Below are 23,557 nucleotides of genomic sequence, written 5' to 3'. Positions count from 1 at the left end.
TTACAGCTTGGCAGCGGTGGCGCTGATAACGAAGCGCTCTGAAGGTTGCGGTTGGCAGCAAACTTTTGACCATCGCGGCCAACGCTGGGGGAGCCGAGAACCGACCCCAGAGGGCGGGTGGTGCTAGAGATGACCGCAAGACTAGATCTCATCATCATGAACTCATGTTCAGCAACGTTCAGGCGGCCCGGAAACCGGGGCACGATCATCGATCTTCCACTAGTGTCGTCACAAATAGCGGCGCGGGTGACTGACTGGCATGTCCTTGAGGACTGCACGGCTAGTTATCACCAGTATGTCAGCTTCGTGCTAAACAAGGATCGTGGAGCAAGCTCGCAAGAAATGATTCAAAGTCGCGTACCCGGGTGGAATGTGGCAAAACTCAATTGAGATTTGTTGCGGAAAGCCATGGTAAGTGCGCCCCCTCCTGTTGATTTGAACAAGATCACAAATACAGCGGAGGTTGAGGCACTTGTGAGCGGCACCATGAGACGTGTCAAGGAATGGTGCAATGCGTGTATGCCGAAAAGGTCTGCCAAGAAGGGTCGAGGGCCGTGCTACTGGTAGACCGAAGATATTGCAAACTTGTGCAGGGAGGCGCAGCAGCTTCGGCGTCTTGCACAGCAACACAGAACTCGCGAAGACGCCGAGGTAGCGGTTGCCGCGTACAAAAACGCAAAAAAGGCCTTGGTGAGGGCGATCAAGATGAGCAAGAACCGATGCTGGCGCGAACTCATCGCTGAGGTAGATAAAGATACCTGGGGTCTGGGCAACCGGATCGCGTTAAAAAGACTGCGCGGCTCGGACCCGACCTTGGAGCATATACTACTGGAGGGAGCATGCAATGCTGAGAGAGCGTACGCACCTCCCGAGAGAAGAGTTGCATGCTTTCTCTCTCTAACTCACCTGTGATTGGTCGAGTCGGTTTGCCGAAGAGGCAAGGGGGGGTACACGCGCGCGAGCTCTGCTTTTCTGCTGCCAAGCCGAAGTACTAACCTTAAGATCCTCTTGTAGTAATAAAAAAGAGGACGTAGTTTAATTAACGGCCACCACCTATACACGCGGAGCGGTGCCTCTTAAAAAAAATACCGCACGGTTTGTTTGATTACGTTGGAATAAAGTATATACAGTGTTACATTATGCTCCTAAAAACATACACAAGAGATGGATACAGTATTGGTATCCTTTTATAGCTATACCGAATCATCAAGGAAATCAATTAGAATAAAACGATGGACACAATATTTTACACTACATAATAAAAATTTTATACTAAAACATATATTTTACACACGCGCGTATATACATAATATATATATACACAAAAGATAGTCGACTAGATGTGACACGGCACGGGAGTGATGAAAACAAAAACTAAAAATGTATCTCATGCAATTGAATCAACGAGTATTATCGCGTCAGTCTACGGGCGCACGCCCCAGTCCTGCTTGATCATATCGGCGACCTTTTCCCCGATCACGTAAGTCGGGGCGCAAGTGTGCCCGGCGACAATTTCGGACATGACGCTCGCATCGATGACCCTCAGTCCCTTGACCCCGTGGACTCGCAGCCTTGCGTTAACGACGCCACCGTCCTCCCGAGGCGCCATGCGACAGGTGCCCGTGAAATGCCCCAACGTGGTGGACACGTGACGGGCGACGCACGTCCAGTAAGGATCACTGGCGAACCTCGAGTGCTCGCAACCTGGGAACGGCTGAGGCAGGAGCGTTGCGTTGAACCGACGAAACGCCTCCGTCGACGCAACCCTTATCGCCTGCAAACAACAAAAGCGTTTTTACTTTGTTTGCCCCTGCAGACCTCGCGCGTCCGTGGCTGTCGATATACACACTCACCGCTTTGATCCCGCGGACCATGGCGTCCACGTCCCTGGCGCTCGTAGTAGTTGGCCTCGAGGACGGGCGGGTCGAGGGGGTCGGGTCCACGTAGTTTGACGTGACCGTGGCTCTTGGGTCTCATCAGCACCGGCACGATGCTGATGGCGTCCTGTCCCAAGTACCGGTCGAACACCTGACGGGTGAACTCCTTGCTCAGATCCAATATCGACCGCATGCCCCCCGACACGTCGCCCGTCAGCACCCTGATCCCCAACACCAGCTCTTTGATCTTTCTTATCAAAATTAAAATTTTATAAATTCGTTTGCAATTGATACGTTTTAAAAATCAGTAGCGCACAATTACATTTACCATCTACATCTAATTTTATTCATGCATTAACAACACTCATTTTGTTTAATTCATTTCTAAATTATGTGAAATAACTATAACACAACTTGATAATACATCTAAATTTTTTACAAGCCCATTAATTACTTTGGTTTTATTTCTTTTTTCAGCATAATTATTTTTTATATTTACATATTTAACATTGGTATTTAATGTTTATGTATGTATACCCACGCAGCAGTTGCATTTAGGAAAATTTGATTATTATCAATACAGTATCATGGTCATTTTCAACAGGCCCAGAAATATACTGTGATTTCGCAATTTCGAAACATGAGGGCTAAATTTATACAGGTAATATGATTATACTAAGTTTTCTGCAAGCTTACTTGTAAAATTTAATGTTAACTTTTTTTGGGTATACGAAACACTTTAAATTATTCAACAACGAAAAATACTTGTGCCATGTTCCACAATTATGCCCTGTCGTTTGTGCGTTACTTTTTTTTGTTCGTTAGCAGAGCTCGCGCGCGTGTACCCCCCTTGCCTCTTCAGCAAACCGACTCGACTAATCACAGGTGAGTTAGAGAGAGAAAGCATGCAACTCTTCTCTCGGGAGGTGCGTACGCTTTCTCAGCATTGCATGCTCCCTCCAGCAGTATATGCTCTAAGGACCCGACGTCACCGATGGAACCTTCCTTGTTGGAGCGGGTGGTCTCCAGCCTCTTCCCGGAGCATCCCGATAGGAGGCGGGAGGACATACGTGTAGACCAAGTGCCTCTGTTTTTCCTCGATGAATTGAGGTTGGTGGCATCGGAGACGCCGGGGCGAAACGCCCCTGGCCCGGACGGGGTGCCGTCCGAAGTCCTTAAGGTCGTAGCTGTGGAGAAACCAAACGTTTTGCTGGATATTTTTAATGCAAGCTTACGCGTTGGACTGTTTAGCGGGCGTTTGAAGATCCAAAGGCTTGTTCTTCTGGACAAGGGCAAACCGCCCCCCCCCCTGGTTCCGTCGTCATTCCTACCCTTAGGTATGTTGGACAATTGCGAAAAAATGCTCGAGAGGATGATAAGAACTCGCTTAAGACGAGAAGTCAGCCTCTCGGGAAATCCGAACGGATTCCGAAAGGGGCGTTCGACGGTTATGGCTGTAGCCGAGGTTCTTGAGTCGGTTAGGGAGGCATGGAAACCCTCTCATAAGACGAGAAGTGTCTGTGTCCTGGCGACTCTCGACGTCAGGAATGCCTTCAACTCGGCGGAATGGTCCGACATAATGACGGCCTTAAGGCGTCGGAATGTATCGAACTACCTACTGGATAGCTATCTCCAGGATCGTGTACCGTCGAACATACGTTTTTCGTGTGTGAGAGATGGGACCGTAAGTGCCAGCAGCTGATAAACAGGCTTGGCGTGGCTCCCACCCCCAAAAACATCATATCCGATACATTCTTCTCAGATACATGCATCACATTCTCACTAAAAAAACACAGGGACACTTACGGATTGTTCTGGGTTGCGTGTGTCGGGTCCTTTTCCGGGCTTGCGTTGGAGGCCTGGCAGCGGGTGAAGCCGGACGATGAGGCCCATGTAAGTCTGGGTAACACACATCTGATAAGGCTGTACGCCTCATAAACAAAAAAGACGTGGTGGGCCGACTTATCTAGGCTTACTACCACTGAGGAGGCTATATGGCGGAACCTTAGTGCCTTACGCCAGCTCGTTTTGTTGAGTTGTCTGCGCGGTCGTGGGACTGTTCGCCTGCCGCTAGTCTCGCTAAGATGACCGTAGTGTACCGACATATACATACATTACACGAACACCATTCTCAGACTTGTTACTCAACGCCAGGGCAGTCTCCATGGGTGGGACTGAGGGAAAGTGGTGACTCCTGGCTAGTCCGAGCAAGTAGCGGTTCTCTGTGGTAACAGAGGTTTTAACCCTTTCCAAATACTTATTTCTAGAAAAAAGGGTAGTGCTGGCCTTCATGGGTCTGTACGACATTTAAAAAGATGCCAAAATGAAAAACGTCGATGAAAAACACGTACCCCAGGTGGTAACCTCTCTGACGGAATCCGCCGGCAGTTCCGATCCGGTAAAACCCCGGGTGACTGTCACAGGCCCAACAGATTCCGGGAGGGGGGGGGAAGGAGCACAAAGACATGTCTCATGGCCATCAGGGACTGCTTAATGTTCCATGGCCCTTTTTCACAGCTAAAGGGCGAAGAGAAAGCCTTTTGAGTATAGGCACAAACGACACCGAGGACAGCAACGTGTCAGTATTTAGCAACCAGACCCTGGGGGAGCTTGCCTCTTTCGAAGAAAAAGGTGCTATGCTAAGAGTAAAGCGACAGCAAGTTGCTGAAAAAGTCCTATCAGCAACGGAAGACATTACAGGGACGCTACGAATAATTAACGATAAGTACGGCAACTCAGCGAATGCTGTTAAAAACGGGCTCAAAGCCGCGCTTGAATACCTTCAAGAGGCAGAGGTGCTAAGAATAGGCTTTATTTATAAAGAAGAAGTGTATGCGGGTGCTTGGAAGTCAATATTTGAATGCCTGCAGTGGAGGGAGCAAAGGCGAGATAATTTTCGACAGCATGTACAGAAGAAAACCTGAATACTGCCCTTAAATAATTAGAACAAGAATTAGAACGAAGTAAAAGAAACAGAAGCCCTGAGAAACGCCAGCAGGCTATGTCTTCAAAGAAAAAGAAAACAGGCAGTGGCAAACAAGAGGAGATTCCCATGAATGACAAAACAAGCCAGAAGAAAAAAGTCGACGCCACAACAACAGTAGTAGTCCATTCTGTTCAGACGGTTCTGTTAATTCTACCTGAAAAGTAGTATGAAAAATCAGAGATTTTATTTAAATCATACAAAACTGTATTAAGTTATAAGGTGTAGGCATACTTCATCGTTAAATAAATAATTAAATTAAACGTTATAAGACCAATATCATAAGTTAGCTTAAGCAGAGCATGCCAAGGGCCGCACAGTGTTTCTAAATGATAAAAAAGTGCAAAAATTCGTACTTCTCTGGAATTTAAGTTAAAAGAATCGTTTAATGTATATAATGTGTATAAAATATTATATATATATATGTGTGTGTGTGTGTGTGTATATATACTAATGTGGCTCCACCCCCCCCTGCGCGCTTTGCGCGCCAACTGGCGTAAAAGTTTTAAAGTTTTTTCCGTAAATCCTTAATTACTTGAAATTAATCTGTATTATTTTTATTTCATTTTTTTAGGAACATTGAAAAACCGTAAATGTAAAAATTAATTTATTTTAGTATTTCTTACCATGTACAGAAATAAATATTTCAAATTTTATTTTTAGGCACATATTACATTGGTATTCAAAAAATATATAATCTGCTTGTGGTTTCATTTTTCTTCAAAAAACGCTCTCTTCAAAATTTTAAAATAATTTCTGTATAATGACGAAGATTTTTATATGAGAGCTTGTTCTTTAGTAATTAATAATGTTGTAAATAAATAGCAAAATTATTATGAATTTATAGTAGTAAACGATTATAATCAAAATGTAAAAAGCAGTGATAAACATATACTAACACAATGTCGAAAAATGGGACTTATGGTACAAGTATTAAAATTAAAAGCTTCTTAGATTTGTTTAATGTTTACCTTATAGTTAATTTCACGAACAACGATATTCAAACATATGGAAATTCAAATAGTAATCTTAATCTGAATTTACTTTTTTTGGAAACATTGATTCTGGTCATTATGATATATAAGATTTTCAGAATCCTACAAAACGTTTAATCAATGATAGCTTACGAAAGTCATTCAGAAAACAAAAAGAACTCTGTCGTAATAATGATAAAAGCATTGATAAAAAAAGAAAGTTAAACCAATTTCTGAACAATAATACATCTCCAAAAAACGAATTTAATGGAAAAACTACTGATAAATCATGTAGTATAATAAATGATTATTATTATTCAGAAGAAAATTTTTCTAAAAATAACAAATTCAAATCCTCAAAGAATTAAAATAACATTCAAACAGAAGTTTACAATTTAATAAGTAATACGTTTAATATAAAACAAAACAAAAAAGTTTTATGATAACTTAATAGTTAATCACACTGAGCCTTAATAATTCAAAAACTCACTAGATAGTAGTTTATATCAAACAGATGGAAGTGGATGGTTCAAAATTTTTTCTTTTTTTTTGTATAATAAAGACTTTTTTTATTCTAGAATAAGATTAATGATAGTTAAAAATGTCATAAAAAATGGAACTTGGATGTTGATTTTATTGTGGGAAATGAATATTTTAAAAATGTAAAGAATTCAGTAAATTATTTTTAAATAATAAATAACTCAGGGACTTATGGTACGTCAATTGAAATAGAAAGTTTTTTGGATATAATAAATCTACAAACTACAATTGCTATTCAGAACTCTATGAACATGTTATATATCGGTGATTGTTCAAATGATTTGAAATAGAACATTTATTTCTTAGGAAGTGTAGATTCAGGTATATATAACTTTTTGTGTTTTTCAAATCCTGGTATCAAAAGAAAACTACGAAATCTTACATTTGTTGAATCAAAAAAAAAAAAAAAAAGTAAACTGAATATAAAAAAAGTATTAATATATTTAATAAAAAAAATTTAAATCAATATTTGAGTAGTACTCTTAATAACAATAACGATTTATTAGTAAATCCTGCGTTTTATAGTGATATAAGTTATACGTGTATGTGTTGTTCAGCTGTATTTTGACCAGAAGAAAAAAAATCAACGTCTTGTCAGAAGGAAAAAGTTTGTCTTAGTCCGTTGAGTAAATATAATTGAGAATTAAAAGAACTTTTACTTCATCATGAAAATTTTATAATACTTATCAGGTACTACAATGATGTGTTTAGTTTTGCATCTTTGATAACTATAGAAATATAAGAAAAAGGAAAAGGCATATATAATATTAAAATTCAAGGACAAATTTTTCATGTTGCCCAAAACACATTGAATTCTGATCTTGGTAAAAAACTAAAAAATAGTCAGCTATGTATATCTGATGATGATGAAATTGTTGTTGAGCTAAGGTTGAAATCTATTAATAATAGTAAAATTCTTTAAAAACATATCGAAACTTTGACAAAAATTATGAAAAAAAATCCAATAGCAAAAAAGTATTAACATTTATATCAAATCATGAATGTAGAAAAACCAGCAAATTATAAAATGATTTTTTTAAGAAAAACTGGCCAGCAAAATCATACATACAATAAACCATTGCCAGCAGAATGCGGTGCTATTATACTTTCAGACTCTGGACTACCACAAAATTTCGATCTGTATATATACACGAAAGAATTACCCGATAATTATCCTAAAAAAACATATTTAAGAAACTGTCTCACTTTATCTATCCCACGGTACTTCCATTATTTTTTTCCTTAGGTGATTTAGGATGGAGTACCGGTTATTTTAAAAATTACTTAAATAAGAGAGAAGAACTAACTATGTTACGACATTATTCCTACAGACCGTCTTACAGACCAAATGAAATGAATTTTAATCCATTATTATACGGGGGATGGCTGACTCAACAATTTTTTATTTATTCTTACATTATGATTGAATATAACCGTTTAAATTATTTAAGATATAATCAAAAAAGTTTAAGAATACAATGTTTTCAAGGTTTATTAGACGCAATTGTAAAAAGTACATCCAACATTTCTAAAAATTTCGAGACAAAGAAAAAAAAATTGGAAATTTTTTTGTACTCCTATCTACATACTTTGGAAGTCCAAGATATATGCAGAAACTTTATCAAGATGTAATGTCTATTATGAGAATATGTAATAGATCAAATTTACTTGAAACAGTTACATGTAATCCTAAATGTAAAGAATAAAAGTTAATTTTATCAAAATTTTCTAAAAATACGATACCAAATGATATTATAAGCTTAACTATTAGACTATTTCACTTAAAATAAATGTAAGTTTTCAATGACATTAAAAACAGTAAATTTGATAAAGTATTAGCATAAGTCTATACCATCAAATTCCAACGATGCGGTTTACCTCATGCACACATGTTAATAACTTTGTATCCTAATAAAAAAGTTTTTACACCTGAACAAATTGATGCAACCATTTCAGCTGGAATTCCTTCTGGTAATACGAAATTCAGAAAATTAGTGATTGAACACATGCTTGATGTACCTTACACAGAACAAAGTCCTTGTATGATTGATGAAAAATGTACAAAAAATTTTTCTAAATCTTTTACAAACGTAACTACAATTCAAACTAATGGTTACCCTTAAAATAGAAAAAGAAATAAATTATCTTCCGAACAATGTGCTTATAAAATTTGGAGAAAAGATGAAATTTTAGTAGATAATTCAATGGTCGTACTATATAATTAATTTTTTTTAATGAATTATAAATGTCATATTAACATCGAACATTGTGCATCTATTCAAGGCATAAAATATATTTATGACTATATACATAAAGGTAGTGACAGAGCGTACATAAAAATTCAAATATGAAAAGACCAAGATGAAGAAATATTTAATGAAATTAATATTTACGTTAAAGCTAGATATGTAGGTCCAATAGAAGCAGCTTGGATATTACAAGAATTCCCAATTTGCGGTAGAAGTCATACAGTTGTAAATTTAGCTGTTGACCTTGGAAACAAATAAAAACTGGTATTTAAAGAAAATTATACTAAAACTGTTGTAGAAAAGTACGAAACACAGATAACACCTTGGTTAAAATAAAATAAACATGATGACTTTGCAAATTCCATAAAGTACGTGAACACTCCAAAATACTGCATTTTTAATAATAAATAAAAAATTTGGCAAAGAAGAAAATATGTAATAAAAAATACTACAATGGGTAGATAAAACATTATTTCTTCAAAAAATCATGAAAGATTTTTTTTTAAATTGTATTTAGTACAGTGACTGGTTCAACATCGTTCGAAGATATTGAAATAAAAAAATTATATATAAAGCTCTTAAAGATACTGCAATTGAAATGGGTTTAATAGACAATAATGAAAAAATAGATTACATTGTCAAACAAGCTTATACTGTTATATTTTCATATTGATTGAGACAATTTTTTACTTGATTTTTAATTTCAGAAAACGTTCAAGGTAATAGAATGTAGAATAAACACTGTGCAACATCAGTAACATTGTACTGATGTAAATAGAAAATTTAGTTTATGAGATTTGAAATCTCGCACTTTAGGATATTCTCTTACCTATAAGGGCCAATCATAAGCGTGCGCGCGTCTATTAATACACCAAGAGACTCTGTTTATACTTATCTTTGTCCAGCAGCTTGCTTCTGCTGCGGTTATTGTTAGTCAGCCTCAAACGCCCTTTTCGGTAAGTCACTTTGCGCTCGTGTTATAATTTTCACGTGTATCGTTTTATGTAAGATTATTGTAACGAAAACGATTCACATTGACACGTAATTTCTCAGTCTGACTCAAAAATTAGTTCTACCTTTTTTAATCTTGCATGTAAGCAAGTATTATGATTTGTTAAAGTAGAATTAAATAGAGGGATTGTTTTTTATAATAAACGGCTAAAGTGTTTAAAAGTGTGTTTTGCATTTATTATTGTGTCCTTTTATTACATCCGTTTTCACGCTCCCCCAAATCCGGCATGCGATACAAAAAATATACAGTCCACTATCTTACTGAGTTCGATTTCGAACAAACACAAAAAATTTTTTATAGAGGGTTTGCCTGATAATAAAGATAATTTAGCTCTTTTACATATTGTAAAAAGTTTAGAATCAGAAAATTAACCCAGTTAATACTTTAATTTACCTGCATCAAAAAAAAAGGAAAATAAAAAAGAAGATATAGATAAAGAACTACGTTTTATTAAAGAAATGTGTAATTCAATGTATAAAAGTTTATCTAATGACCAGAAAAAAATATTTTATATCATTTGCGAAAAAAAAATTATACTTTTTCTATAGACGATCTAGGATAGTTGGGAAAACCTTTTATAAAACGTTAATTAATTTTTGTATTTTCCAAAATCAAAAAAACATGTGAATGGCATGGACTGGCATAACATTAATTTTGCTTTCAGAGAGGATGACCAGTCATAAAACTTTGAGACTTCCTACAAATCTCAATAATATAGTGAGTGCCTTCCTAAAATTCGAATTAGATAATAAAAATTAGGAGAAGTTGATTTAATTAAATGGGATGAGGCTTCAATGATTTAAAACAAAGCATTGGAAATAGTTTACAGAACATTAAGAGATTTATGTAATACTGACAAACGTTTTGGAAATAAATTAATTATTTTAGGAGGTAATTTTTGTCAGATTCTCCCAATGATAAAAAACGGTAATAAAAGAATTATAGTTGAAAAAACTATTAAATCTTTATTTTTATGGATCTCATTCCAAATCTTAAAATTAGAAATCAATATTCGTTCCAACGATAAAGAATTTTCAAAATTATTATTAGAAATTGGGGAAGGGGAAATGAAAACTTTTAACATTCCTAAAAATTGGATCTCAAATGATGTATGTTCTTAAATATTTTCTAATATCTACAATTGTTAGATGAATAGTATTATTCTTACATCGCACAACGAGTACACCTCTTATTTAAATAATAAAATTCTTAAAAAATTAACTGAAGAAATTAAAACTTACTATAGTATAGATAACGTAACTTATGAAGGAGTTGATAAATCAGACGGTAATATTTATTTAAATTTGACGGTGGAAATGTTAAAAAATATTCGTGATGGATTACCACCTCATAAACTAAATTTAAAAATTGGTGCAATAGTAATGTTACTGAAAAATTCAAGTATATCAGATGGACTCTGTAATGGAACACGTTTACGAATCGCAAAGTTAACACAGTATAATATAGAAGGAGAAATAATAATTGAAGAAAAAATTGGAAATAGAGTCTTCATGCCAAGAATAACTTTAGACACAGGAAATTCCTCAACATTACTTTTTATTTTGTATCGTAAACAATTTTCATTTCCGTCTGAACAATGATTATCACCCTTAACTTTGCATTCAGTGTGAATCGTATGTATTCTGAACAAGCTAGTATTATATCGTTTTTTGCGATTTATGGCGTTAATTTTATCTTACAGACATACATTTTAGTTTAAAGAAAAGGTATCCTTTTTAAGATCTGTGAATTTTACGTTAACTTTTTAATCTGAAATGTAAAAAAAAAAAAACAAGTAAGTTAGATAGGGGAAAACGATAAATTTACAATTTTTCGGCATTTTTGCGATTTAAAGACCAAATTTTATATTATAACTAAATATGTTAAATACAAAAAAGTTGTATTTCGATGAGATCCTTAACTATCGCGTTTAATTTACAATTTCAAGTGCAAAATAAAAAGTTGGACAGGGGAAAACGACTTTTTATTTATTTTTCAAGCACTTTTCGGCTTATAAAACGTGGGCGTTACATCCTAGGTAAAAATGTTTTGCACAAAAAATTTGTACTTCAATAAGATCTACAATTTTTACTTTTAATATCATAATTTAAAGTACAAAGCAAATAAGTTAGATAGGGAAAAACTACGTTTTGGCGATTTTTAAGCACTTTTTGGCTCACAGAATGTTTGGGTTACATCCTGGACGAAAATTTTAAATACGAAAGAGCTGTATTTTAAGTATATCTACAACTTTGTTGTTCACAGCAAACCTCGAGAATATTACGTTATAAAGTTATAGCCAAAAAACTATTTTTTTTCACTAAAAGTACCATCTTAAAAAGACTGCCATTTTTTTTCTCAAAGAGGAAACTTTACGAATTTTGAACCATCTCGTAAGACATAAAAGACTAAGATATTTGTAAAATTTTAGCCCAATCCGACAAAAACTGCATGAGTTAATCAAAAAACTTGATTACGTTCATACATACATACATACATACACCCCTGACGCTGAGGTCTGCGATCGCAATTTTTTTTGTACCAAAACTTGTTGTACACAAAAATATTTAGTTTTAAAGGTACTTACACTTTTTTACAATACTAAGTGTCTTTTGTTTACATTATGTGAAAGATGTAATTACATAATTTGAACGGCATAAATAATTTCTTGAATCTTTATGTTAATTTTGGATTGATGCATATATGTTAAGTATTCTTCTGTTGTTAAAAATGATTAATTTTCATTGCACTCCCGTAAAATAATGTAATTATTTTCTGAATTATCTATTTTTCTATTATTAGGAATCGATTAAAACCAACGCAATCTACTTTTTTGCTTTGTGGTCCATTTATGGCATACCACCGATGCAACCAAAGACGCGCAACCCAAGTAGCTGCTGCTGCCAAGGCATTGCTCCCGACTGTGTCTTGTAATATCTTGAATTACTCGCACAAATAAGATGTCTTGGACCACCAACATATTTCGTGACGTTTAGTTACAATGATTTACATTAGCCTGATATGCGTAAAGCCTTCTTTATTTTTGATGGAAGGTCCAATGAAGACCTATATGATCTCGACATCGCTCTAGTACAGCGTTTGATTGAGCAATATCCTATGATCGTTAGTGGATACTTCATGATTTATGTTAATGCTCTCATGCAGTTCATAAAAAACAGTGACACATTTTTCGGTGGTTAAGTCAAAGATTACTGGTGGCGAAATGAATTCCAAAATCGTAGAAGTCCACACCTCTATATGTTTGTACAGATTGAAGATCATCCGTCATTTAATAGTGATGAAGAAATTCAATATTAAGACCTCGTGTGCTCATGCGAAGTGCCAGCAGGGGATTCAGAGATGTACACATACTTGAAAACGAGTCAGGTACACTGACATACACCTATATGCACGAAAAATCACTCGGAAACTGAAGGTCGTTTTAGCTTTCCTCAAAAAGAGTGTGAAAGAGACTCTTATCATCACACATCCATATGACGAATTCATTCATAATGGTGGTAAAGATGTTTATTAACTCTGAAAGAAAGGAATACGGGTTAACAACTAGAATCCAATTTTACTAGAATTGTGGGACACAAGCATGGACGTTCAGCCATGTGGATCGAATGAAGCAATCATCTACTACGTAACAAAGTACATTACAAAATCAGAACCTACTGAGGTTGATCCAGGTATTGGCCAAGCAATTTGGCAAATACAACGTGAGGAAACGAACGTCTCACGGAAACTCTTTAAGATAACTATGAAAATTTTAAATCAATGTCATTGTACATGCGAGTGTATACTTCAACTATGTCACCTTAATATGAGAGAAAATTCAAGAAAATGTTTATTTATCAATACTAGAATTCCGGACAATGATACCGTGTCATTTAGTTCAATAAAACAGGAACAGCTTAAGGTTACTGTATAAATATCTTTGAGCATTATGAGAAGTGACCAAATGTACATCCAAACTACGACTTAAACAACATGAGTCTTATCGAATTTGCAAAGAAATAGATTAGATGGGAAAATATGATACAGCCAGAGAAGTTTTTTTTAGCACGTGAAGAATATCTAAGATAAGTCAGTGTACATTTGGAGTTACATAAATAAAGAGAAAAGCAACTTGAGAATGCATTTAATCAAGCACTTGCATTTAATATTCTTGAACAAGAGCCTATTATTTTGGATGTCGAAGAAGAGGAAGGTGTGCCTGACGAAATTAATGAACGATGAGGAATTTCAAGCAGGTGAACGAGCCATGTGTTCAACGGGCAGTATACCATACAGTAACTCGTAGTGTTCAGGGTCCAATGAGTGCTACTAATGATCGTCTGAAGCTCTTCATAACTGGGAATGCTGGAACTGGAAAGACTTACACTAAACATGCTAAAGAAACAAATTAATCGTCTGTGTGCTAAACAAGCCGTAAAAGTACGTGCACTCACAGGTTTTGCAGCAAGATTAGTAAATGGTTCAACATAACACAGTACACTCAAGTCACCAGTACAGAAAGATGAAAGAATTACACAGATGACACTATTAACTGGAAACTTCCTCAGAATTATGTGCTTGCAATGGAAAGAAATAGAATTTTTATTTATGTATGAGATATCGATGGTTCCTTACGAATGTTATGTATGATAGATTACCGACGGAAATCACTTAAAAACTGTTGTGAGCTTTTTGGTGGAGTTAATAATATACTACTTGGAGATTTAGTGCAACTACCACCTGTACGTGGAATACAAGTGTTTCATCAGCTGCAGAGACTACACCTAGAAACGCATTTATGGCGTATGCTTACACTAGTCGAACTATAAACTAGGATCATGCGAAAAGTGACTACACTGGTGAATTCTCAATTGACAAGATGCTACGGATACATGTAACGAATAGTCAAGTGTTTGCACACAACCAAAGCATACTTAATCATTTTTGAGCAAAGGGGACAAAAATGTACAAGGTCATAGCACAAGATTAGCTTGTTAATGCGACACGTAACGCAGATAACCTTGATCTACGTAAAGTAATATCAACTGACGTCAATCAAACTGGAGGTCTACCTAAAGAGTTGGAAATATTTGTAGGTACTAAAATAATGCTGCGATCAAATATCAATGTATCAAAAAGACTTGTAAATGATGCTATTGGATTAATCACAGAAATCATATACCCTCTATTTACTCGAGATCAATTACACATAGAACAAATTCTATCAATTTGCGTAGATTTTAAAAAAGATGGCATTCATAGAATAGACCCAATAGCAAAACAATTTCTAGCCAAAATGAGCTACCGTACAATTAAACGTAAAATAATGCCTATTGTACTGTGCTGTACTCTGTCTTCCACTGTTCTCAAGATGCAAGGTAGTACAATAGATTATGGTGTAGAATATCTGTAATATATCTGGAATCTAAGATATTTGCAGCTGGTCAAGCATGTGTCGAGTTTAGTCGCGTACAATCATTAGAAGGCTTATAAATAGAAAAACTAGACTTATAAAACTAACCAGTAAGAAGCTTTGCAATAATGGATCGTTGACTGAAATCAACAGAATGAGGAGTTTAGACGAGTCGTAAACTATATTAATAATGCTGGTGATAACATGGAACTCACATTCTTTAATAGTCTTTTAAAAACTTGATATACAATCTGTCAAAATCATCTTAGAATTTCTTAATAAAAATATTATAAAAATAAACAGTTTTGAATGAGAAGAATAATAGATATTTATAACATTTCTTATTTGAAAATAAATTTTAAGGATGGTGGAAAGTTTTCATATGGTAAAAAGTATTGAAAATATTCATTTATTTAAGAATAAGCAATACATAAATGCTCTTCTTTGCCGTTTTTATCATGCAAGAGGCGTATATATATTTAAAATAGTTCATTGGTGGATATTACCAGAGGACTTATGAAAATTATGAACTATGATTACAAAAAAGTATCTTCTTCATAACAACCTATATATTAGACTAATCGATTCTTTTTCATTCAGTAAATGGAAACAATGAAAAATCCTGACAAGCAGTTTAACATTGCATTGAAAAGTATAACATAAATATTTAAACCACTTGTCTGCAAGTACAAGTAAAAGCTTGGGGTGCTCAGGTTTCAAACATTTAAGATCTTCAAAAAAATTACGCAATAAAAACAAGTACAATATAAACATACTTCTTATACATTACGTATCAATTCATTAATTTTGATATACATTAATTGTGTTTATCATAGATAACCCTGGTATCAAGTACATACAAAATTTTTTGAATACTACACAGTTATATATTTGAATACTACAACAGTAACATCATAATAATCAAATACAATTTTGCTTCTATGAATTAAGTAGTAAACTAACTCATTTCAAAATTCATGTATTTAAAGGAATAAGATAAAGTGAAGTACAGTTACTACTAACGATGGATCAAGATTAAAATACTCTAACCTGAACGCCCCAAGCTTTTACTTGTACTTACATATCAAAGTGCAAAAATGACCACATTTAATTGTACATAATTTTTTTGGCACTCATTGAAATAGTGCTACCAGTATAACAAAATGTTATCTCATAAAACTTGTTTTCTGTATTACATAATAGTAAAATAAAAAAAATAAAATTTAATTATACGAAACGAAAATTATAAGAATCTAATTATGGCCATTTCAGAATCTTTGTTTTGACTAACTCTATTGGTTATTATCATACGTATGGATAGTGATAACTCAAAAGTAAATTTTTTAAAAAACAATATTTTATTAATCAATTTTTAGTACGATTTCACATTTCAAATTTTTAAAAACACATACGAGTCGTATACATTGTGATGCATAGCTTAAACATTTACAATATTGACTTCTGCACACTTAAATCGTATGTCAGTTAGTATGATCTCTGAAGATTTTTGTTTTAAATATATAATATAATTTTGTATTTATTAATATACATCATTTACTGAACGTTTTTTATAAATCTTGTCATAGCTGAGAAAGTTTTTTATACTCAAATCCCTAGAGTGCGATGCCAATAACTTGGCACAAATGATAGCAAAAAGAGGAAAATACCCTTAATACTACGTAACATTTGAGTAAAGCCTCTACAATCTTTGACGCATCACTATATGGATAATTTTCGCCGTTAACATTAGCGTAAGATTGATTGGTGACTGGTAGTTTGCCACATAGTACAAGAGATAGCAAAACTACTTGACTCTTGTCTATTATCCAATATTGTAAGTCTTTTAATTTTTGTTCAAAGACCGTTTCATCCTACAAAAATAATGAAATTCATTCATTCAAGTACTTCATAAACAAAGCACTCAATTCACTAGTTTCTACAAAATTTTCAACAATACATTCTTAATTTTAATAGCTACTGTTAGTATAGATATATTAAATATGCAAAATAAGGCATGCAATAATATTGTCAAAGCTCATAGAAGATTAGTAGCCACCGTTATATAAAACAGTTACAATTTGTGTGTTTGATGTACTAAGAAGAGTTGTAAGAACTTTTGTAAGTTGTGAACAATAAAATTGAATGTATGATTTTTATTCATACCTTAACATAAAGATTAAAGGCCTCAGTTACACTGTTTTTGGAAAAATATGTTGTAGACTCACCAGTTCTTAAGTGTTTTGAAACGATGACACATAGTGGCAACAAAATAAGAGCATAAGTAGAAATGCATCCATCTAGAAAATATCATGATTACATTTTTGGTTTCTATAAAATGGAATTAGTCATGCGATAAGTTTTATTTTATTTTTATATTCTACTGACTATTGTTTCAATAAAATATTAAGACATGAATGATATAACTTTAGAAAAACTTTTGTACCTGATAATATAAAAAAAAAAATTAATTATAAGAAAAAATCAAAATAATAAATACGTGTACTGTTGGATGATAAAGTCAGTCTACTATTCTGACTGTCATTAATTTTAAGTGAAAACTTTCCTAATGACACATGATGATGGTTTGTAGGACGGCACGCGGGTGACTGCGGGTTTGATTCCCGGCCAGTGCGACTCTCCCGAGCAAGTACCTCTGTGAATTTTTACATGTTACATGATACATCGATACTACAAAGTATTTTAAATAATTGGAGCTGACTTTTTAACTTGTACAACATTTTGCCGTTTTTAAATTTTTTTTTGTGAGTCTTCACATAATGTTTAACATCCTTTCTTGAGGAATTTTCGCAAAATGTAATAATTTTTTTTTGCAAAATGAAAAAATCTGCAGTATCTTCTTCACGTAATTCATCAGCTTCTTGTAACTAAATTAATTGTTCTTTTTGTTTTTTTTTTTAAGTCGCTCTCCAACTGTTATAGAGTAGAACAGTATTTAAATAGGCTCAATAAAAGATGCCAGTGACGTAATTTGACAGAGCACTCATTAAGTGTAAGTACAATGTCAACATTAAACTTTTTAAAATGTTTTTAAAACAAAGGTTGACATTTTCTTGAACCTAATAAAATTTCGTTGATTCGTATAATTTTCAATCACAAAAAATATCTGACGTGCTACATAATATTACAGTACGCCATTATAGGGTACTCAGTACAAAAATGACCGCTTGAAGGGTGCGATTTTTGTACGTTTGTGCTAGAGTTTCATAAACTATTTCTTTCATTACGAGGGTACAAAGTAGTCACCATGGTTTGTTACCGATAAATTATTTTGTTTCCCAAGACAGAAAAGAACTTTGGGCCAAGAAGGCCAAAATTTACTTTTCTGACCGAGGGCGCAAAGTGATTACAAAGGCGGTAAGTGTGGCCTAAGGGTAAAAGAGATAGTTGCACTCTGCACCCCATATAAGAAAACTACTATTTTAGATTGATGTTATTTTTAGTTTTAAACTTCATAATTTATCATTGTATTACTTACTAGAGTCATTTCCAGTGGTTTTAAGTGAAAAAAATTTTTTTTTGAAGTAACGTTACTGTAATGCAGGATTTTCCTTTTTTTGTCTACCTCGGGCATTTTTGAGAGGCTAGTATGCCCTCGGTAGAAAAAATAGGGTTCGTCACACAAGCGCCATCGCACTTTGGCTATTTTTCGTCCTTCGGGCCGCAAAATAGCCTCGGGAACGATGGCACTTATCGGACGAAAACTACCATTTTGGGATAAGAAACATTTCTCTTTTATTATAAATTTTCTCCACAATCATTTTTATATCGATAAATGATAATTTCTTATACTGATCTTTGTCTGATAAAGTTACTATCAATTTCTCTGAGAACAGAAAGACGTATTACAAGACTTTGTGTTTTAATACTTTAACGTAACAGAAATACGCACGCGCGCACGCACACACACACACACACAATATTTATAATTTCATTTACGTATGGTAACAATAATTGTGAAAACATTTTGTCAACTTTTTTTATAATTTCATCGATGCCACTACGTGGTAAATTTGGTAAATTTGATAAATTATGTAGGTATAATGAAAATTTTATAACTTCTTTATATATTTTAATCGGATGTACGGTTTCTTTAGAATAATATTGCTGCAAAAAGTTCATGTTTAATAAGAAAAAGATTTATTTTAATGGTTGTAGTAAGTTAAATAATTTTTAGAAAATTGGAATACAATAGACTTATAAACTCAATCTGAATACAAAATTTGAAGAAAAATTTTATGCAACAAACTAAAAAATTGAGTTTTATAGGATCCAATACTTTTTTATTGAGATCACTTTCGCTCAGTCGATTTACGCTTTAATTTCGAGTCTACCTTGAATCAGTCTATTATTCAATTGATGCTGCAATAATAGTCTTGACCTGTTATTATGTAGCCGAATTTTTTAAGTAAGTGCTAGACGTGCTTATTTATAGAAAAAAATGATTTCTTCAGCACAGTACAACATTTAAAATACAAAATTAAAATACAAAACAATGGCTGCAATGGGAGACTCAACTGTGTTATCGAAGTAACCTTACTCTACACATGAGGTAATTATTTGCGGGAAGCTTCCAATTACAGCTACGAACGGTGATATTGTTCTTTGTTTTTGAGCAAACCAACTTTTCAAAGACTTTTTTTTTCTTTGGAAGTCGTCAGGATCCTGAAAAGAAAAAAAATGTATAATTCTATTATGCATATGTATAATATAAAATATATATTTATAAAAGTATACAGTAGCATATTGAAATATAATTAGACATGCTACTAGTTCCCTTATTACTACATAAGTGTCACTTTTTCATTAGAAAAATGACTCGCAAATAAAAACATTATTAACAAATTAGGACTCAAATTCATGGAGGAGGAGGTTCGTTCAATATTAGACTTAGACTTTGTTCCACACGTGAACATAATTTAAAGAATACAATACAAAAATGTGATGAAAAAAACTGATGTTTTTTTTTTAAATTTATATGATTTCTTTGTTTAACATTAGACAAAACCTAATTTTTACCGAATTTTACATCATTACAAAGACTTCATGGTAGTTGGATCCTTGTTTGTTATTTATAAAATAAAGACTGATGAAAAATTTTTCATAATAATAATTTTTTTATTGAAAATCAAAAAAAAAAATGAGTCCAAAGTCTCTACTACAGTAAAACTCTACAATGACCTTATTTTTTATTGCCTCTATTCTTGAGGTATAATTCCAAGCAAAGATGGTAACAATGCCAAAGCTATGACCTGCAATTCAGCTATATTTGTAAAATTAGTATTAATAACTCAAAAAATATAATTTTCATTCAGTTGCTATACATTACTAACCATTATTTAATTTGTTACAAACGATTTCTTCCCTTCTTTCTTTGATTCGACTTTTAATTTGACTTTGCAAGACTAACAATTGAGCGACTAATTCCAGGCTAATTCTCCATAATGTGGTCACGTAAGTTTGAAAATCGCTTTGAAAGTCAATTTCAATCTATTATAGGAATATATTTTTTGTAAAATGTCAATGATTGCACCAAAAATTGGTATATATTTTATGATAAAACAATGTATAAATCATAAATGTTAAATTTAGAAAACATTTTTATGTATAGCCAGAATTACATAATACTTAAACATTGGTTCTTTGGTACATATAAATATTCGTAATGGTGGAAATATATACGGTAATGCATGAGAGAGGACGCCTATAAGTGCATGCACATAAATGCATTTGTTTATTCTGATAATTAATATTGACCAACATCAACCAATGATTGAAAAATTTTAAGGAAATCGATGAAAGTTTTTCTACATACATGTGTACACATTAACAATTCTTTACTTTTATCAAAGTCATGCATGAAAATAAAATGTATATCTGTTGATTAATAACATGCATGAAAAACTTTTTGTTTTCAGAGAAAAAATATATTGTAGTACTTTGTGCTAGTTGGCACTCTTTGCGCTCTCTAATTACTTTCCACCCGTGGGTGCAAAGACTTTGGGCCCTTGTAGGGAGAAAATTTTTTTTCCGGTTTATTAAATAAGAAATCAAAAATCGTGATATGGCACCTCTTAACAATAACATTACGAACTCTAACTTTTCCATAACTTTTTTTTTTTTAAAAGTGAACGACATTTTAACGCTAACTAAAAATAGTAGTTTTCCTACGAGTTTGAAAAGTCTCTGTTTGCGAACCGAGAGGTTTGCGGCTCAAGCCGAATGCGAGGGACGTAACGAGGTTCATAAAGGAGACTTTTCGAACGAGTTCCGGAAAACTGCTTTTTCGCCCGAGGAAGTACCAGCCTCCCAAAACCACCCGAGGGCGGAAAAAATTTTTTTTCACCTTTATAGTCCTACACACATACATCCAAATAAATTTAAATGTTTACAAAAATAAATGTTACACTACTTAGAAGTTTATGTCCATCCACCAATGATAGAGCAGAGGACCTTTCAAATATCGTATTAATACCAATGGTAGCATAAAAACTTTGGTGAATATGTTTGCTCGTTTTCGACAGTTCTTGAAAATGTTAAGTTATTGTTTTCCTATGTTCCCTTACTTCGTTGTATATGTCAGAGTCAATATCAACGGTACGTTGAAAATTTACAGAACAATAATGTACATCATATAAAAAAATCATAACGATTGATATCGTACACTACTCGTGATTAGTCATGAATACAATGTTAATCATTTAAATACGTGCAAAAGCACACTGTATGTATGTTTTACACAGTAACATACACTATTTACCAATATTTCCTAATGAAATGATTAAATTCATGTAATAAAAATAGTCTAAGCTGATAACAAAACAATATCGCACCTGTAACTTTCTGAGATTTTTTCGATGTGGATAATTTTAATATATTAACTTTAACAGCTTCCTGTCTGAGTTCCCGATATTTGTTTTAAGGTATACCACTTACCGAATTAGGACTTGGATCATCTGCAGCCTCTTTCCTTTTATATGTTTAATAGTGTTGATTATCTTCCGTGGGAAATAATTCTGGAATGGAGTTTGATAAAAAAGAAAACTTTTTACCACCGTTGCTGCAAAAGTAGAAATGACATTAATTAATTAGTAATCGAAAAAATTGTAGTTTAAGGAAATTTTTAAAATATTGTATTAGAATATAAATCTTCAGTACAAATTATGTGGATTCAATCGATGTAAGTTAGCGCACTTTGTACTTTGACACCTTTCTAAAAACAAAATAAATGGGACATGAACATCCGAATAGTATTGTTTGATTGAGTACTTATTGGACTAAAGTCCCAGAAGCATTATTGAACTATCCATAAATAATGTGAGTTATAAATAAACGAATGAAAACTGAAGGAGCTTACTTGTCCCGTATTACTGATCAGTGTGCGTGCATCTTTGCATTATTAATAAAAGTATTACAAATCTGCTGGTTATAAGCCAAAATAAAATTTTTGTTTTCTGTAAAGTTAGTATCGATGATATTATAATGATTTTTGTTAATCAAGGTTATTGGGTTGGATATCAAAATGCAATACCGGTTTTGGTAATTCTAAAAAATTGCAAAAAATCGTGATTTTTTTTTTTTTTTTCATATTTATTTTTATGCAGATTCAAGTATGATCCCAATATGTATTACATGACCCCTTTTTACAAGCATTTGAAAGAAACCTAGAAAGAATGAGTCTAGAGTGATTGTTCTTCAAAGTCCAAAAATTATTATCAAATTATTATTTAACTTACAGCTGTATAATAGTTATTAGGAAATATAATATAGCATCATTTTTTACTAGTATTTGTAGATTTTTTTGGATACTTTTACAATTTTTTATTCCTTGCATTATAATGATCGTATGATTGTTTTATTCATTAGTAATATTTCGTATAATGTGTAATTAACTGCAATAAGTCTTTTTATGTACGTAGTAACGTTTTATATGTTTTTAGATATTCTTTCACTTAAAAAGTTAGAATAATCACCATAAATATTAAATGATACATTTTTTTTAAATCGCCTTACTCTTAGCCATGATTATCAAATTTATGTTCTAATATTAAACCGCATATGTGGCGTTGATTGAAATAAGTTATAGGTTCATCTTGTTCATTTTCCTCACTCTCTTCATACTCTGGGCTTTTATCAACATTTTCTATTCCATTTGTTTCCATTATTGTTTGGTCAAGTTCATAAGCGTGCAATATGACGTTACCTCTATGATTTCGTTTCAAAGTTTGGTAGATATAGTTGTTTAATGTGTCCGATTCACTAGTTTCAGCATCTCCAATACAGAATGTAAGTAGAACAATTAGTTTTAAAAGTGTATGTTTAAAATATTTACGTCAATAATATTCATAATTATTTTTGTAAAAAAAACTGTAAATTCTCTATTCTGTCTGAGATGGTGTAGATAATGCGAAGTTGTTGAAACGATTTTTACTTTTAATGACAAGAGTTTATTTATAAGGATAAAACTAAATAAATAAAAACAACTTCATTA

At 33.2% G+C, this 23,557-nt stretch overlaps 1 protein-coding gene across 1 annotated transcript; it reads right to left on the bottom strand.

Moving 5' to 3' along the window:
- Positions 1–1,423: 1,423 nt before the first annotated feature.
- LOC106645142 (glucose dehydrogenase [FAD, quinone]-like) lies at positions 1,424–2,651 on the bottom strand. The gene is made up of 3 exons (XM_089592417.1): positions 2,643–2,651; positions 1,819–2,124; positions 1,424–1,774 (listed from the first exon to the last, which is right to left on the bottom strand). The coding sequence occupies exons 1-3, from the start codon at positions 2,649–2,651 to the stop codon at positions 1,424–1,426; spliced, it is 666 nt and encodes a 221-aa protein (XP_089448543.1).
- Between the last annotated feature and the right edge of the window lie 20,906 nt (positions 2,652–23,557).

This window comes from Copidosoma floridanum, unplaced genomic scaffold (genome assembly GCF_036245765.1).
Source record: "Copidosoma floridanum isolate Cflo_tuat_1 unplaced genomic scaffold, Cflo_Japanese_pri ptg000016l, whole genome shotgun sequence".
In the NCBI taxonomy this organism is placed as follows: domain Eukaryota; kingdom Metazoa; phylum Arthropoda; class Insecta; order Hymenoptera; family Encyrtidae; genus Copidosoma; species Copidosoma floridanum.
This window is presented reverse-complemented; position numbering and strand designations above follow the sequence as displayed.

Excerpts from the sequence above, each read along its gene's own strand:
- LOC106645142 (XM_089592417.1), bottom strand. Across the intron at positions 1,775-1,818 it reads GACAGCCACGGACGCGCGAG|GCGATAAGGGTTGCGTCGAC; the intron begins GTCTGCAGGGGC and ends TGTTGTTTGCAG.